Raw genomic sequence first — 17,913 nt, forward strand, 5'->3', positions numbered from 1 at the left:
AAAACTCAAAGAGTCTTTGCAAGAGTTGTCCAGGTTTTGGCGCCATTTTCAAAGTCCCAGCTGCAGCTGGTCATCAAGGCCCATTGCAGCCGTTGCCTCCGTCCGGAACATCCTGCGAACTGACGTCCTTCTCCTCGCCCAGCCACCTTCGGCCTACGTGCCCCGGGAGCACCTCCTGCAGCTGACCTTGAAGGCATGGAAGGTAAGACCCCTGGTTCTTCTCACCGGCCCCTTGTTCCTTTGTGCGCCACCATCGCTGATTCCCTCTACCTACTCTCCAGTTGCCAAGGACGTGTAGGAGCTGGGCTCGGTGGCTTGCCTGGTGGGCTCCTGGTTCCACGGCGGGAACTTGCAACGCGCTGACTCATCTTCCTCAAGCCAGGCTTCAGCCAGAACTGTGGTGAAATGTATCTGTGGAGATCGGTGAAACCTATCAGTTGTGTGGGTCAGCGGCAGAAAGGTCAAAGCAAAGTCTCCGTCAGAATGGCAACAGCAAGCACAGGCCTCGATAAACGGGCCCAATTGTCCGAAAAACCTTGGCTCATATTTCCCTTAGAAATGAGGGTAGTTGTCCAGGCACATTCCCTCCTCGGCAACCCGTGCACAAACACATATTCCCAAACTTCCCAAAGATGCCTACAGGTGCGCAGTTGGGACATCGGCAGAGTCCTCGGAATTACACAGAGGCATGTCCTCAGTTCCATAAACCACGGCATGTATTTCTCATGAAAAAGCAGCGGATTCCCTGTTCGATTTGAAAGAGAGAACCACTTTCGCAGAAACACGGTTTGGAGAGGAGCAAAATGCGGAAACAAACAGCGTCTCACTTACCGCTGCGGCACGGTGGCACAGTGGTAGAGTTGCTGCCTTACAGCGAATGCAGCGCCGGAGACTCAGATTCGATCCTGACTACGGGCGCCGTCTGTATGGAATTTGTACGTTCTCCCTGTGGGTTTTCTCCGAGATCTTCGGTTTCCTCCCACACTCCAAAGACGTACAGGTATGTAGATTAATTGACTGGGTAAAATGTAAAAATTGTTCCTAGTGTGTGTAGGATAGTGTTAATGTGCGGGGATCGCTGGGCGGCGCGGACCCGGTGGGCCGAAGGGCCTGTTTCCGCGCTGTATCTCTAAATCTAAATCTAAAAAAAATTATGCTTACAAACATCTCTAGAGGCACCAGAGAGAGCATACTGTCAGGTTGTGTCTTAGCTCTGTTTGGGAACAGCTCAGCCCAAGACCACAAGAAATTGCAGAGAGTTGTAGGTGTAGCTTCCTGCAGTCCTTCACACAGGCCAGACTTCCCACCATTGACTCCATCGGAAAAGCAGCCAACATAATCAAAGACTTGTCCCACCCCAGTCATTCCTTCTTCTTCCTGCTCACGTTCAGTAGAAGGTACAGAAGCATGAAAGTGTCACCGCCAGCTTCTTCCCTTCGAATATCAGGCTTCTGAACAGTCCTTCCATAAGCTAGGGTACTGTTCAACTCACCCACACCCCATTGGAGATGTTGCACTTTGTCTAAAGAATTGATGCACTGCAAAGCTGAGAATTATGTTCTGCACCTTGTACCTTTGCTCTGTTGTACTTTGAACTGATTGTATCTACGTATGTGAGTCTGAAGAAGGGTCTGGACCCGAAACGTCACCCATTCCTTCTCTCCTGAGATGCTGCCTGACCTGCTGAGTTACTCCAGCATTTTGTGAAATAAATACCTTTGATTTGTACCAGCATCTGCAGTTATTTTCTTACAGTACCTATGTATGATGTTTCTGTTCTGTTTGGATAGCGTGCAAAACAATGTTTTTCGCTGTATCTTGGTTCATGTGATGAACATAAATCTTATTCAGATTCTCACACCCAATTAAACAATGTGCAGGCAACAGTGAGGTGCGATGTACAAACATTTCATTTGTATCAACATAAAACAAGCCTAGCCTGCCAAATACTCCTGACCAGTCCTTTTTAACAATTCAGTACTGTTCATGCTCCCATATCCATAGAAATTCCTGTACGTTGTGAGAATATTGCATTGTGCGCTGATAACAAGGATACATGAAAAGCTGTCTGTGATGCTCTTACATTAACTGTTTGCAGTGATTTTAGTACCAAGCCATTACATGCTGTACAAGGCAGAACAAACACGATTTCTGCACTTTTCTCAGGGATTTTCAATCCATTTTCAAGCTATTTTCAATCCACTGGCCTCCTATTGTGGAAGTTGTGGTTGTGTTAATGAGCCAACTCACTCTAAAGTGTACCGATGCTCTCCACGCTTTTTAAGCTATTTACTAAAATAAACAAAATAACTATTATCATTCCGATGTTTGCTTTTTTGTAAAAGTGCACAAAAATCAATAAAATGGTATGTGGCAAAAAGAGCAAAGGTCTTTGGATCAAGTCACGATTCACTTGACTAAAACTGATTAGACCAACAAATTTTAATCCTGCAACTGATTTCCCCACCACTAACATTGAACCCACTGTCCGACCACTACCTGCCTTATCCCAGCTGGCCATTTTGAATACAGCTTCTAGACATCCGTCATCTGATGCAGCCAGAGAAGTTTTAAAGATCTCTGATGGGACCAGAGACAACTCCTCCCTTCTCTCCACAGCAGCCTGGGGCCCATCTCACTCGGACCTGACTGTTTATCCACCTTTCTGTCCACCCAAGGCATATGTCGTAAGTCTGAATCTCGAGTCTTGAGGCATGAGATTGAAGAAGGGTCTCGACCTGAAATGTCACCTATTCCAGATTAGATTAGATTAGAGATACAGCGTGGAAGCAGGCCCTTCAGCCCACCGAGTCCGTACCGACCAGCAATCCCCACACATTAATACTATCCTACACGCACTAGGGGCAATTTACACACACACAAAGCCAATTAACCTACATACCTGTGTCTTTGGAGTGTGGGGGGACACCGAAGATCTCGGAGAAAACCCACCCGGTCGCGGGGAGAACGTACAAACTCTGTACAGACAGCACCCGTAGTCGGGATGGAACCCGGGTCTCCGGCGCTGCAAGCGCTGTAAGGCAGCAACTCTAACAATGCGTCACCGTGGCCGATGCTGCCTGACCCGCTGAGTTATTCCAGCATTTTGTATCTATCTTCGGTGCAAACCTGCATCTGCAGATCCTTCCTACACAAGGCATTTAACACTTCTCATTCTCAACGGCAATTCCACCTTCCCCCTCTTTGTGCTCCATCCATAATTAGAGTGTAATTAAGGCTTTGTCATGCAGCTCAGTTACCGATCAATGGACTCTCTCAGTTGTAGAAGTAGGTATCCTCTCCATTCAGTCTCTGGCTAGCTGAATGGGAGCAGATGTCAGCCTCTGATTCCTATCCTTCAGCCTTCAAAATGGGGCAAAGAATCAGGGGATCACATGGAGTCACACAACAAGATGAGGCAGAACTCTGATTGAAGTTTGGTGAAGATACAATCCAAGATCTACGACCAGAGGCCAGCATGGTGTCTTCACCAATCACCATGTCCTTTATTGACACTGGGACAAAGACATTTTCCAGAAAATAGGATGTGATTGAGCTCTACTTCCACTCATGTGGTGGCATCCTTTACATGTATGTGGCACAGCATAATGAGTGGTGCTAGAGTAGGAAAAGGAACTGCAGATGGCGCTTTACAAAAAAAAAGACACAAAGTGCTGTAGTAACTCGGCGGGTCAGGCAGCATCTCTGGGGAACACGGACAGGTGGCATCTCGAGTCGGGACCACAGTAGCACGGTGGTGCTACTGCCTCGTAGATCTAGCGACCCAGGTTCAATCCTGACCTCTGGTGCCTATTGTGGGGAGTTGCACGTTCTCCTTGTGGCAGCGTGGGTTTCTTCCGGGCGCTCCAGTTTCCTCCCACATCCCAAAGACCTGCGGGCGGGTAGGTTAATTGGCCCTCTGTTAGTTAAAGCTAGTGTGCAAACGAGGAGGCAGAGTCTGGAGAACGGTCATGGGTAGAAAAATTAGTGGGGGAATGGAATTGCTCGGTGTGCCAGCATCGATTGATTGGGCTGAATGGCCCACTATATCAGTGGGAAGCTTCTGAGAGTGCATGTGAACCCTTGGTTGATGACTTCATCTGAGAGATGGCACCGTTCACAATACATCCCTCCCACGCACCGTCTCCAGAACATCAGCCAGGATTGCAATGGTCAGGAGCGGGACCTGAACTCCAGGTGCTGGTGAGGAGGGTTTGACATTGTAGCAAGGGAAAGAGACCTGCCAAGCCAAACAGTGGCAACCGCTGCTGTCTCTGTCCCCTGACAGACAGGCTGTTTTCCACAGCAGACACGACACTGCAGGCTGGATCAACTGAGCTGGGTGCTCCGACTTTTAAGATGTACACAATCATTTCTTCTGAAGAACAATGTTGTTGCTCTGGGTCAATGACGGGGCACTGCTGTTTGAGTGTTGTACTGAGTGTGCGTGGGTGGTCGATCTGAACTTTCAGCATTCGACTCGCAGCGTACCGCTGCAAGCAGTATCTCTCGCTGCTCACACCACTGCTCACAGGAAGCACCGCACCGGCAAGCGGGCAAACGGTGATCCCGTGGTTCAACTGAAACTCATTATGTACATCACTGTCACACACTGCACCATGTCAATGATAAAGTGCAACGCTTCAAGAAGACAGCAAGAGACAGGGATAGGCAGAGTGCTTAAAAATGCTTAAAAGTCCTCATCTTGTGTTATAATAATTCTGTGCTTTAAAGAAGGTCGAAACTGAGCATGCGTAAATGACACTCACTGCAGTCCACTTTAGTCAGATTGTGTTCTCTGTGGTCAAAGGACAAATGGCAATCGTATAACAATAAAATAGGGTAACTGGACATTTGATTATCTGTAATTGTGTGGAATTGGGCAGCGTTTACTCCGCTGTGTCTTTCGGAGGTGCACAATGTATATTTGTTATGACCATTTGGAAGAAGGAAAAGTTTGAAAATGCCTTCTGCAATTAACGAAACATCAAAGGAAAATTCTGTGCACAAGGAGCAGATGAATCTTTGTTTGTCGAGCAACCTCCTAGATTGCTCCCAGTGATCACTGTACTTGGCACTCTTCAATAAAGTCTTGATTGCCTCTCCCGATCTTTGTATTGTGTTTTAAAATGTTCTTTTTTTTTACACTTACTTTAAAAAAAATTCTTCAACACACATAGTACAGAATACATACGACATGAAGGAGATACATACATTAAAAAAAAATTTTTTTTTAAAAGGTGACTAGAGTTCTGGCATCGCCTGTATTAATGGTGACCATCTTTTAACAAACTTGTCTGTTTTCAACTGTATTTTTGCTGTGATTTTCTCCATGATGAAGACATTTTTTACCCTGTCTCTCCATTGCATTATGCTGGGGGGGTTGTCGCTTCAACCAGGAAACTGTTATCATTTTTTTTGCTATCAAAAGTGTTCTTTAATAATGAACAGTCCACAGACTCCAGACAGTAGCACAACTGTGGGCAGCAAGAGTGACGCAGCGTTTTAAAACTGCTGCCTCTCAGCTCCACTCACCAGATGCAATCCTGATCTCTGGTGCTTACTGTGCGGAGTTTGCATGTCCTCTCGGCGATCGAGAGGGTTTCCCCCTGATTGCTCTGGTGTCCTCTCGCCTCCCACAGGCTTGAGGGTCGGTGGGATATTTGCTCGCTGTGAAATTATGTCCTTGGGTGTAGATGAGTGGTAGAATCTGAGAGGAGCTAATGAGAATGTGAGGAGACAAAAGGAACTACAGATGCTGGAGTTTCAGATAGAGTCTGAAGAAGGGTCTCGACCCGAAACATCACCCATTCCTGCTCTCTCTCTCTCTCTCTCTCTCGAGATGCTGCCTGTCCCGCTGAGTTACTCCAGCTTCTTGTTTCCATCTTCTGTTTAAACCAGCATCTGCAGTTCCTTCCTTACTACACAGATGCTGGAATCTTGAGTAAAGCACAAAGTAACTCAGCGGGTCAGGCAGCGTCTCTGAGGGGGAATGGACAGGCAATGTTTTGGGTTTTGCTCCTTCTTCAGGCTGTGAGGAGAATGGGAAAAGTGCAAAACGGGTGTTTGATATTTGGCATGGACACATTTGGTCTAATTCCCTGTTTCCATGCTGCATGGCTCCTCGACAACTGTAACTCTCAATAGGCAGTGCTTGCTGCTGCATTAGGATGGCAAAGGAGGTGCTCCACTTAAGGGGGATGAGAGGAAAAGACGGGTCCACAATGATTGAATGGTGGAGCAGGCTCGATGGGCCGAATGTCCTACTACTCCTGCTCCTGTGACGTATGAAAGCTATATTCATCTAGTCAACAGCAGCACGGTGGCGCAGCGGTAGAGTTGCTGCTTCACAGTTCTTGCAGTGCCAGGGACCCGGGTTCAATCCCGACTACGGGTGTTGTCTGTACGGGGAGTTTGTACGTTCTCCCCGTGACCACCTGGGTTTTCTTTGAAATCTTCGGCTTCCTCCCACACTCCAAAGACGTACAGGTTTGTAGGTTAACTGGCTTGGGATGGTAAATTGTCCCTGGTGTGTGTCGGCTTGTGTTAATGTGCGGGGATCGCTGGTCAGTGTGGACTCGGTGGGCCGAAGGGCCTGTTTCCGTGCTGCATCCCTAAACTAAACTAAGTTAAACTAAGCAGGCAGAGTGATGGCCTGAGATCTGAGAATCCAAGAGACACAAGAAACTGCAGCTGCTGGAATCTGGAGTAAAAAATAAACTCTGTTTGGGGAGAAAGGGATGGGCAATGTTTTGGATCGAGACCCTGCATCAGGACAAGATGGCAGATCAGAGATGGCCAGTATTAAAAGATGAGGGAGGGGAGAGGCAGGTAACAGGGGGAACCAGGCGAGGAGAGCGATTGATTGATCGATTGAAAGATACAGCTGAGAAACAGGCCTTTCCAGGCTGACCATCGATCACCCGCTCACACTAGTTCCGTTACCTCACTTACGCTTCCATTTCCTACGCACCGGGGGCAATTTACAGAGTGCAATTAACTTACAAACTCACGTCTTGGGACATGGGAGGAAACCGGAGCATCCGGACAAAACCCACGCTGCCACACATAGAACGTGCAAACTCCACCAGAGACAACACCCGAGGTCAGGATCGAACTCGGGTCTCGGGTGCTGTGAGGCGGCAGCTCTAATATAGAATATGTGTCATACGATCACGGCACAATGACCTGGGTGAGACAGAGAACCCTGCCTGGGAGAATTCTCTCTCCACCGACTAATATAATCAGTGACCTGAATTCATCAGCTGTTGCTGAGTCCTCCATCCAAACTTCAAAAGGAATTCTAAAGGAATTCACTTAAGAAAAGAACAACTATTTGGAGTTTTCACTCCCCGCTCTTTAGCTTGCATTTTAACATGTTTCATATTTTTTAGATTTCAATTGAATTTTCTCAAAACTCTTTCGTCTTCATTTCATTCTGTGTTTACTTTTGCTTCTGGAGCCATCTGGTGGTCGATTTTGGAACAAGAGGTAAAGACAGCCTTGAGTTTCGGACACAAAGTGCTGGAATAACTCAGCGGGTCAGGCAGCATCGGGTAGGGGCTGAGGAAGGGTCCTTACCCTGAAACGTCACCTGTCAATGCTCTCCAGGGTTGCTGCCTGGCTAACTGAGTGACTCCAGCATCTTGTGTAAACGAGCATCTGAAGTTCCCAGCTTCCCGCTTTGATTTTTAAGTTGGAGTCCACTCTTTTTTCAGGGGTTGGAACTCCAGAATTTAATCTTAGGTTCCTAAGATAACGCAACAACTTTAGATCTGAAGAAGGGGCTCGACCCAAAATGTCACCCATTTCTTCTCTCCAGAGATGCTGCCTGTCCCGCTGAGTTACTGCCAGCATTTTGTGTCTATCTCGGGGCAAACCAGCATCAACCAATTCCTTCCTATACTTTAGATCTGAACCATTTTCTGTCAAACAGAAGTTGCTGGGAATGTAAGATGCGTGAGGCAAAGAGGTAGACAGGGGTAGGGAAGTCCCCAATTTGTGCAAGGCCACTTTGTTTTGGCCACAACAACTCCCCCTGGTGGTGGCTCACCTTGACTCCAGGTTCTCACTAATCCCTCCCAATCTGTGGTGGGATTTTTGCATGTTCTCTGACGTCAGGTTTTGCAACTGAGGGGAATGAAGAATTCACCTTTCAGGCCAAGACCCCTTCATCATTCAGTCGAGGTGAAGGGTCCCAGCCTAAAACGTCGACTGCCCATCCCCTCCACAGATGCTTGCTGACCCACTGTGTTCCTCCAGCTGCTCTCCCTGTCTTGGCTCTTGCATGAAAACAGTATTCTGGCAGACCCAGAGCAAAATAATCCCCAGAGCAGGGTTGAAAGCTCTGGATTACATTCAGACACTGGCCTTGGCTTCAAATAAATGGCTTATCAGTAATGGAAACATGGACACTTGACATTTCATATTTACATGTTTCATATTTTCTTAAAAGGGCATCTCATCTCTGCTGGCTCACAGTTCCAACCCTATTTCCTTGCAACCTGTTCTCCCTCATATGTCCTTCATTCCCCCACAGCCCGAACCCTACACAAAAGGCAATTTGCAGTCATCAATTAAGCAACAAACCTATCTTTAGGATGTGTGAGGAAACCACAGCACCCACATGCAATTTTAGATTAGTTTAGAGATACAGAGCGGAAACAGGTCCTACGGCCCACCGAGTCTGATCCGGCCAGCAATCCCCGCACATTAACACTACTCTACACCCACTAGGGACAACTTACACATACGCCATGCCAATTAACCTCCATACCTGTCCGTCTTTGGAGTGTGGGAGGAAACCGAAGATCTCGGAGAAAACCCACGCAGGTCACGGGGAGAACGTACAAACTCCGTACAGACGGCACCCGTAGACGGGATCGAACCCGGGTCTCTGACACCGCAAGCGCTGTGAGGCAACAACTCTTACCGTGCGCCACTGTGGCCAATTATGGAGAGTATGTGCAAACTCAACACGGACAAGACTGGTGCCCTAACTGAACCCAGGACTCTGGGGGATGGCAGGCGGTGGCACTGGCACTACCTGCTGCACCAATCTCAGCTCGCCTCTAGGTGATACATTGCAAGGATTAGGATACAGAATTTTAACCCATCCCCTGAGTTAACACAAAGTTTGAAACATTAAATCTTTCAGTGCGACACAAAATGGACAGAAGAGGAGATGGTTAATTTACAGGAACTGGTTATCCCATCACTGGAATATCAGCTCCAATTAATTCCAGACTTCAGGAATGAAAAGGTAGTTCCCTCCCCCCTCCCCCCCCCCCCCCCCCCCCACCACCCCCCCCCCCCCCACACCCCAACTCCTTTGGTGGTTGAGAGACTGACAGGTTTTAGCCAAGATCATTGCACTAGCTGCCTGGCACAACTCAGATGGCAATGAAGAGCACATTTCACTAAAAGGAGCATTCAATAAGTGACGTGAACATCCTTCTGTCCTCCTTCTATGTACAGGGAAGGAAGTCCAGCCAACCATTGTAACTTTACGCGTGCAAAAGGAAAACCCTCTATTTCCTTCCATATGCCTATTGAATAATGTGCAAGGATTTCCCCTCTTCTCTATGTGATTCTATTCCACCTGTCAAATACACATTGTGTGGAAACTGATGCTGACATCAGTCCTCAATTTGTTGCTCGCATGTTGGAATCTCCTATTGTTTTGTGAAGTTCTAAATTTATTTAGTCGGTAGGGTTTTAATATCCATCTACTGTGTACCTCAGATGGATAGGGCATCCATCTTGAGGACAAGGTGCCACTTTTGTCCGTTGTATCCTGTGACTTTATTTCTCTTTTTCTGGGATCTCTTGTCTGCAGCCCCAAGTCCTTAGTACACCTGAACATCACAAATGAGTCTGCGAAAGGGTCCCTGACCCAAAACGTCACGTATCCACAAACTCGAGATGCTGCCTGACCTGCTGAGTTACTCCAGCACTTTGAGTTTTATCGGTAAACCAGCATCTGCAGTTCCTCATGTCTCCGTCACAAATCACCCGTGTAAATGAGGTAGACCAAGCTGTGTATGTGGCTTGTCTGACAGCAGTGCGTGTTACATCGTTCCTTACCGATCATGATGACTGAGAGGACAACGTTACTGATTTTCTGCAGGATTCTGGGCCCCAGTGCCAGCAGGAAGCCTCCGATTAATTCACACAAGCCCACGGCCGTCATGAAAACCAGAGGGTCGACATCGACCCCCACCTTCCTCAATGGGAAGACCTTTGCGAACTTCACAAACTCCTCCAGCTGCAGAAGAAGCATAGATAAAGGGAAAGAAAATCAATAGAGTAATGTAAAAACAAAATGTGTAGGAAGGAACTGCAGATGCTGGTTTAAACCGAAGATAGACCGATTATTCCCTCTCTCACCCTCTCCCACCCAAGTCCCACTAGCTGCTCCTTCTTACCCCACAAACAGCTAACAATGACCTGTTTCCTTTATCATCATTACTTTTTGGCATGTCTTTTATTCGTTGTTCTTTATCTCTCCACATCATTCGTCTATATCTCTCGTTTCCTTTATTCCCGAACCAATCTGAAGAAGGGTCTCGACCTGAAACGTCACCCATTCTTTCTCTCCAGAGATGCTGCCTGTCTCGCTGAGTTACTCCAAGTTTTTTGTGTCTATCTTCAATGTAAAACAAAAACCAAATAACCAGGGGGGAGAAGAGGAAGGGACCAATAAATGATTACGTTTGTCTGATCAATCCTACTGGTCCATTCGCTCAATATATCCCTCAACCATCCTGTCTCTCAAGAAGCTGTGGGTCTATTTCCCTTTTAGATCTTTGATACCATATTTTAAGTGACTTATTCTGTACAAGTTACATAGAAAGGTTTTATTAAACATCCTTTTCTACACTCGCTTATTATTTAAACTCTATATATGTCTCCATTTATGTCTACAAATGGGTTGGTCGTAAATGTGGATGGGTTAGTTCGCAGGTTTGCACTCTACATCAAAATTGGTGGAGTTGGGGACAGTGAGGAAGGCTGTCAAAGTACACAGTACACGGATCAGCAATAGAAATGGAGGGGTGGGGGGGGGGAGGGAATGGCAGATGGAGATCAACCCGAACAAGTGTTAAGTGTTGCACTTTGGTAGGTTGAATGTCAGGGAAAAATATGTTAAAAGCAAGAGCTTCTTAACAGCATTGATGTACAGAGGGATCTTGGGGTCCGAATCCGTAGCTCCTGGAAACAGGCAGTACAAGTAAAGTGGTTCAGCTTGATAGAATTGTGGCCAGGCCGCATTTGGAGCATTGTGTGCACCTTCGCTCACCCCATTACAGGAAGGATGTGGATGTTTTGGAAAGAGTGCAGAGGATGTTTACCAGAACGCTGCCTGGATCAGAGGATATTGGTTTTAAAAAGATACTGGTCAGACCTGGATTGCTTTCGCTGGATTTTCAGAAGTTGAGGGGAGAACTGATAGGAGTGTATAAAATGATGAGAGGCATAGGTAGGGTAGGCAGTCAGGATGGAAATGTCAAGACCAGAGGGCATAGTTTTAAGGTATGCCCTCTGGTCTTTGACATTTCCACCCTGACTGCCTACCCTACCTATGCCTCTAGTTTTAAGGTGAGAAGGGCAAAGTTTAAAGGAGACGTGTGGGGCATGTTTTTGTTCACAGAGAGTGGTGGTTGTCTGGAATGTGCTGTGAAGGCTGCTGGTGGAGGCAGGATGGTGGCATTCAAGAGGCTTATCGATAGGCAGATGGATATGCAGTGAATGGGAGGATCTGGATCACTTGCAGGCAGAGGAGATTATTTAACTTGGCGTCATATTTGGCGGGATGGCGTGGGCCAAAGGGCCTGTTCCTATGCTGGCGTGCACAGCCTAAAGTTGTAGGTCAAGGGTAGACATCCAGGACAGGGCAGCAGCAGTTGGAGATTGCAACCTTCACGTGGTCCACCCTGCTTTGACTAACGCAATCAACCCGACGTGCACGATCTAATGGATGTGCTGCACTCATCTAAGAACTGCAGATGCTGGTTTATACCAAGGATAGATACAAGGTGCTGGTGTAATTCAGCGGGTCAGGCAGCACCTCTGGCTCTAAAAAGATGAAGAAGGGTACTGACCTGAATCGTCACCCACCCTTTTTCTCCAGAGATGCTGCCTGATGCGCTGAGTTACTCCAGCACTTTGTGATTATCTATACTGATCTGTGTTCTATATTTTATGCTGATATCTTCCAAAAAAAACGTGTGCAGCTGGTTCTAGACAACTAAAACGAAAAGGTGCTTAGATATTCCCCCTGTATGTGAGGCTTTCTTCATTCCATGGTGTGGTCTGAGTAATACTGTTTTTATAACCAGCTCTTCAAATAATATATTGCGCCTTTAAAAAACATTTTTAACCTTATACAAGGAATTAAGAAATAAACCAACTTGGCTCCCTAAAATGTATTCTTAAATATTAAAAAACTAACTGCCAGAAATGCAATGTATCTGTAAAAAGAGCCCGGCTACATCAAACAAAAACCTTGGAAAAACTATCAGCAGAAAGCTTGTGCGCTACAAAGGGCTCCTGGTGTATAAGAAGGTCTTTTGATCTCATTCCAAAGTACAGAAAATGAGCGGAGCTGGCACCCAGTTTAGTTTAATTGTTTAGTTATGCCTATATTGAAATGATGCCATTAACCCCGGGCCTTCCTGCGATTCATGTATGGCTGGTGCTTATGCTCTCAGCGCTGCAGGCTTTTCCTTAATGAATCCATCCACTCACACTCTATAAGTCAACATCAGGAGTGCTGGAGTATTGTTTATCCTGTTTACTAGAAACAAACGGGCGGTACAGTGGTGCAGCAGTAAAACTGCTGCCTTAACAGCGCCAGAGACCCAGATTCAATCCGGACTATGGACGCTGTCTGTATGGAGTTTGTACGTTCTCCCTGTGACCACGTGGGTTTTCTCCAAGTTCTCCAATTTCCTGCCATAATCTAAAGACGTGCAGGTTTTTAAAAAAATCGGTTTTGGTAAAGGTTGTAAATTGTCCTTAGTGTGTGTAGGATAGTGTTAATGTAGGATAGGGGTGATCGCTAGTCAGCATGGACTCAGTGGGCCGTAGATCCTGTTTCCACGCTGTTTCTCTAAAGTCTATTGCTAAGCAGATTATCAATCCACAGGTAGCAAGACCTCTCCCCATCAAACTGCAGCCCAAGATCTTGGGCAGCTTCTCGCCCAGTGGTACGAATGGGTGACGATTCGGGCAAGACCCTTCGGGTTTTGACCCGAAATGTCACCTATTCCTTTTCTCCAGAGATGCGGCCTGACCCACTGATTTACTCCAGGCTTTTGTGTCTGTCTTTGGTTTAAACCAGCAGTTCCTCCCTACACCAGCAGCATGAATATTGATTAATTTCAAGTAATCCAGCATTTTGTGTCGATCTTGATTGATAAGGTGGCTCACAGGTTGAGCAGAGCACCAGCCAAGTCAAAGGGCCTCAAGCTTCGTGTTCCGGCGAACTCCAACCTATTTCTGCTGAAGATTAACCAGATAGGTTTTTAAACAAAGTCCACCGCATGCAGTTATCAACCCACGGAGACCCATTACTTCAAAGGAGTCACATCTCTCACTCCAAGTGGCAGTAAGCAACATCCTCCAGTTACCCTGGCGCAGGGCTAATCCCAGCTCTGTCAATCTGTCTAGAGTGAGGTTCAAAGACCACAGTGGTAATCAATAATTGCATCTCAGTTGAATGAACTGCTGCCAAAAACACCGACAGCACTCTTAGCCTTAGAACTGCTGACAAGCAAATCTTTGAACAATCAAACTGTGAACAGCATTGGGTGACTTAGATTCTCTAATCATTAAGAGACACAAGCACTGGAATTAAGCCATGCATGTATTACATTGCTCAAAGTCATACAGCATGGAAACAGGCCCTTCGGCCCAACTCGTTCACACCGATAAAGATACCCACCTAAGCTAATAATATAATTTGCCTGTGTTTGCCCCACATCACTCTAAACCATTCCGATCAATGCAACTGTCCAAATAACTTTTTAATGTTGTTATTGTACTGATTCAACTTCTTTCTCTCGCTGCTCGTTCCATATACCCACCATCCTCAGTTTAGTTTAATTTAGAGATATAGCAGGCCCCTCGCCCACCGAGTCCGCACCAACCAGTGATCCCAGCACAATAACACTACCCTACACACACTAGGGACAATTTTACATTTATACCAAGCCAATTAACCAACAAACCTGTATGTCTTTGGAGAGTGACAGGAAACTGAAGATCTTGGAGAAAACCCACGCAGATCACGAGAACAGACAAGCTCCGTACAGACAAGCACCTGTAGTCAGGGTCAAACCCAGGTCTCTGGCGCTGTAAGGCATTAGCTCTACCACTGCACCATCGTGCTGTTCCACATTCCAATTAAATCTTTCCATTCTCACCTTAAACCTTTGCCCTCTAGCTCAATGCCCCTACTCTCTGTGCCTTCACCCTGTCTATTCCCAAACCCTAACCACAAGGGATATAGTATAAGAGAAACTCATGCAACCAAAGACAGACAAGTCTATTTGAACTCCTCTTCCCATCCCGACCTTTCTGTCCTTGGCCTCATCCATTGCCAGAGTGAGGCTGGAGGCAACCTGAAAGAACAGCACTTCACATTCAATGGTATGACCACTGAATTCTCCAATTTCCAGTAGTATCCCACCTACCCTCCTTATCCTCTGCCCCATCCCTCCCGGTGGGTACACATTTCTTCCACCACCCGCCATCCCACCTCTTTCTCTTCCACCCAGATCCCACATACCCCGGCTTTACATTTTGCTCTTCCGCTTCTTTCCTTACCCGACACCCTTTTGTCTCCTTTTCGCCTTTAGCTGGACACCTACTCCACCCATCTGCCAAGATCCCACCCCACCCCACCCTCCTTCCACCTTGTATCCACCTATCACTCCCCAAGCTTTGCTCCACCCCCTCACTCATCGGTCATCGGCCCATTTCCTCCTCATTCCCTCCACAAGGGTGTGGCACGGCGGCGCACCTGATAAACCTGCTGCCTCACAACGCCAGACGCCCAGGTTCGACCCCGACCTCGAGTGCTGTCTGAGTGGAGTTTGCACGTTCTTCCTGTGACTGCCTGGGTTTCCTCCAGGTAATCTCCAGCAACCAGAATAATTTGCAGAGGACAAATTAGGCTCCTGTTTCCTCCCACATCCCAATGATGTGCTAATTTATCGGTTCGGCAGCTTCTGCCAATTGCCCCTTGTTTGCAGGGAATGGGATAACATAGAACTAGCGTGGATGGGTGATCGATGGTCACAGTGGACTCGGTGGGCCGAAGGGGCTGTTTCCATCCTGCAACTCTAAACTAAAGCAAACTAAGATGCTGCCTGACTGTCCCGCTGAGTTCCTCCAGCAGCTTGGTTTGTGCTCAAAATTACAGCAACTGCAGCTTGTGTCTCTGGGATGTCAAATCTTGCTGTTGCCATCAAACGCCAACAACAATAAGAAAAATGTTCAGATTTATATGCGAAATAGCAGAGAATGGAGTAGTAATGAAAGACAGTGAATTCTAACCATTCGTATCCTTTTTGAATTTGAACAAATACTATCTCCTGCACTATAGGAAAATAACTGCAGATGCTGGTACAAATGGAAGGCATCACAAAATGCTGGAGTAACTCAGCAGGTCAGGCAGCATCTAGGAGAGAGGGAATGTGTGACGTTTCGGGTCGAGACCCTTCTTCAGACCTGAAGAAGGGTCTCGACCCGAAACGTCACCCATTTCCTCTCTCCTAGATGCTGCCTGACCTGCTGAGTTACTCCAGCATTTTGTGATCTCCTGTACTATAATAACTATGCTCCCGTCCATCTACCTCTCACTAATACCTTCCTTCCCTTTTTTATAATGTTTCTCCCTTCTGCAAAGCTGGTTCACAAATGAAGAGACACTGTCCTCTGCAAATTATCCTGGTAGCTCGAGATTTTACTGTTTCCCTGGTGCAGTATACTGATCAAAACTGGTACTTTTATTAATCTACCCTTTGTCCTGCAACAATAATTCATTTATCATCAACTAAACTGTTTTTGCCATTCCGTTTTGTTAACAAATGTCAATGTTAACATTTGCGTTCCCTGTGGTTTAAGTCAATATGCAGCGGCAAGGGTTCCAACCAATTCCGCTGCCAGAAATTGCAATCACTTCACAACAACTTTATCCGTATTGACACAAAAACAGAAAACGCTGGGAGAACTCAACTAGGCAAGCATATCTGAAGCAGGACCAGCTAACTTTTTGGGTCAAGAATCCTCCCTCAGTCATGGGAGAAGACTGGAGGGTTTACAGTTTTCAAAATAAAGCTGGGGTAGGAGTGAGGTGCAAGATATAAAAACACCGTGTGGAGATTGGTCACGGCTGATCGTGTGATAAGGAGCAAGAGGACTGGCCGTTAGAAATACATTTTATAGAAACGAGTTAAGAAAGGGAGACAAGCAGGACGGTAGGAATCAAGGGGAGGGAAGTTTACCTGGTTGACAAAAATCAATGTTCACTGCAAAAGAGACAATAGACAATAGGAGTAGGCCATTCGGCACTTCGCGCCAGCACCGCCATTCAATGTGATCATGGCTGATCATTCTCAATCAGTACCCCGTTCCTGCCTTCTCCCCATACCCCCTGACTCCGCTATCCTTAAGAGCTCTATCTAGCTCTCTCTTGAATGCACTCAGAGAATGCATCAACATATGTTATTACTCCAGTTTATGTTGGTCCTCACTGCGGCAGTGGAGAAGGTTCTCGACTGAAGATAGGCACAAAAAGCTGGAATAACTCAGTGGTTCAGGCAGCATCTCTGGAGAAAAGGAATGGGTGACCTCTAGACTGGCACGTCGACAATTAAAGTTGCTGGCAACAGGAAGCGTCATACGATCACCCTTGTTGAACCAAACACAGTTGCTCTGTAAAGCGATCACCTAAGCTGCATTTAGTTTATTAAAATTCGTTTTCGCCAAATAGTGCCATTGCAGAAAATGCTATTTGTATCAAATACTCAGGCTCTATCCTAATCATTCCGATGATCCTACCAACACTTAATTACCTGAGAGATAATAATGTGATGCATCTTGGAAGCAATATCCCATTTTTCACGTCTTTACATTGTTTTTAAAACGACAGACACTGCTCCTACAACTTTGCTACTATTATTATAACAATCTGGCAACCAAGAAATTAACGACGCCAACCGACTTTACTTGATCAAGGAAATATGCCTATCAGCCCTCTGAGTCCGTGCCAACCCCATATTGCCAAGCTCCACACACACTAGGGACAATGTTACTACTTACCGAAGCCAATCATCCTGCAAACCTGCACGTCTTCGGAATGTGGGAGGAAACCGGAACACACAGAGAAAGCCCACGCGGTCTCACGGAAAATGTGCAGCGGCCCTAGTCAGGATCAAAGCCTGGGTCTCTGGCGCTGAGCTGCAACTCCTATGGCTGTGCCGCACTTAACTACATTAAGTGGTTTTCTTTGCAGCATTGTGGCAAATGCAATTAACTCAGAATCCATTTTACTTCTGCTAACCCTAGTTGCTAAAGTAATTAAATCAAATGGAACGTAATGTTTAAGGACTGTGGGTCTTTTTAACAAACAATGTTAAGATTATCCCATGATAGCAAAAATGTTTGCATGCAGGTGTGATTCAGGAACAGCTCAGCACGAGGCCCCAGCTGTTATACAGCCCTTCAGAAGGGATGTATCAGTGACAGATTCATATCAAAACAAGTGTTACTTTAGTGCCCCTTAAGGAATGCAAGGAGGACTGATGCACTGATCTCTCGGCCTTTCCGTCTTTCCTTGTCAACGAATTCTGCATATCATTGTATCCCAGGACACCACTGATAGACCTGATCTTTGTCAAAATG

General features: G+C 46.5%; 1 protein-coding gene across 1 annotated transcript in view; it reads right to left on the minus strand.

The window, feature by feature from the left end:
• LOC144606741 (transmembrane protein 35B-like) overlaps positions 1-17,913 on the minus strand; it is a 38,079-nt gene that overhangs the window by 16,441 nt on the left and 3,725 nt on the right. The window contains exon 2 of the mRNA XM_078423078.1: positions 10,087-10,267. Coding sequence (XP_078279204.1) covers positions 10,087-10,267 — 181 coding nt within the window. The remainder of the gene's footprint in view (positions 1-10,086; positions 10,268-17,913) is intronic.

The sequence above is a fragment of the Rhinoraja longicauda genome, chromosome 27, assembly GCF_053455715.1.
Source record: "Rhinoraja longicauda isolate Sanriku21f chromosome 27, sRhiLon1.1, whole genome shotgun sequence".
NCBI lineage: Eukaryota > Metazoa > Chordata > Chondrichthyes > Rajiformes > Arhynchobatidae > Rhinoraja > Rhinoraja longicauda.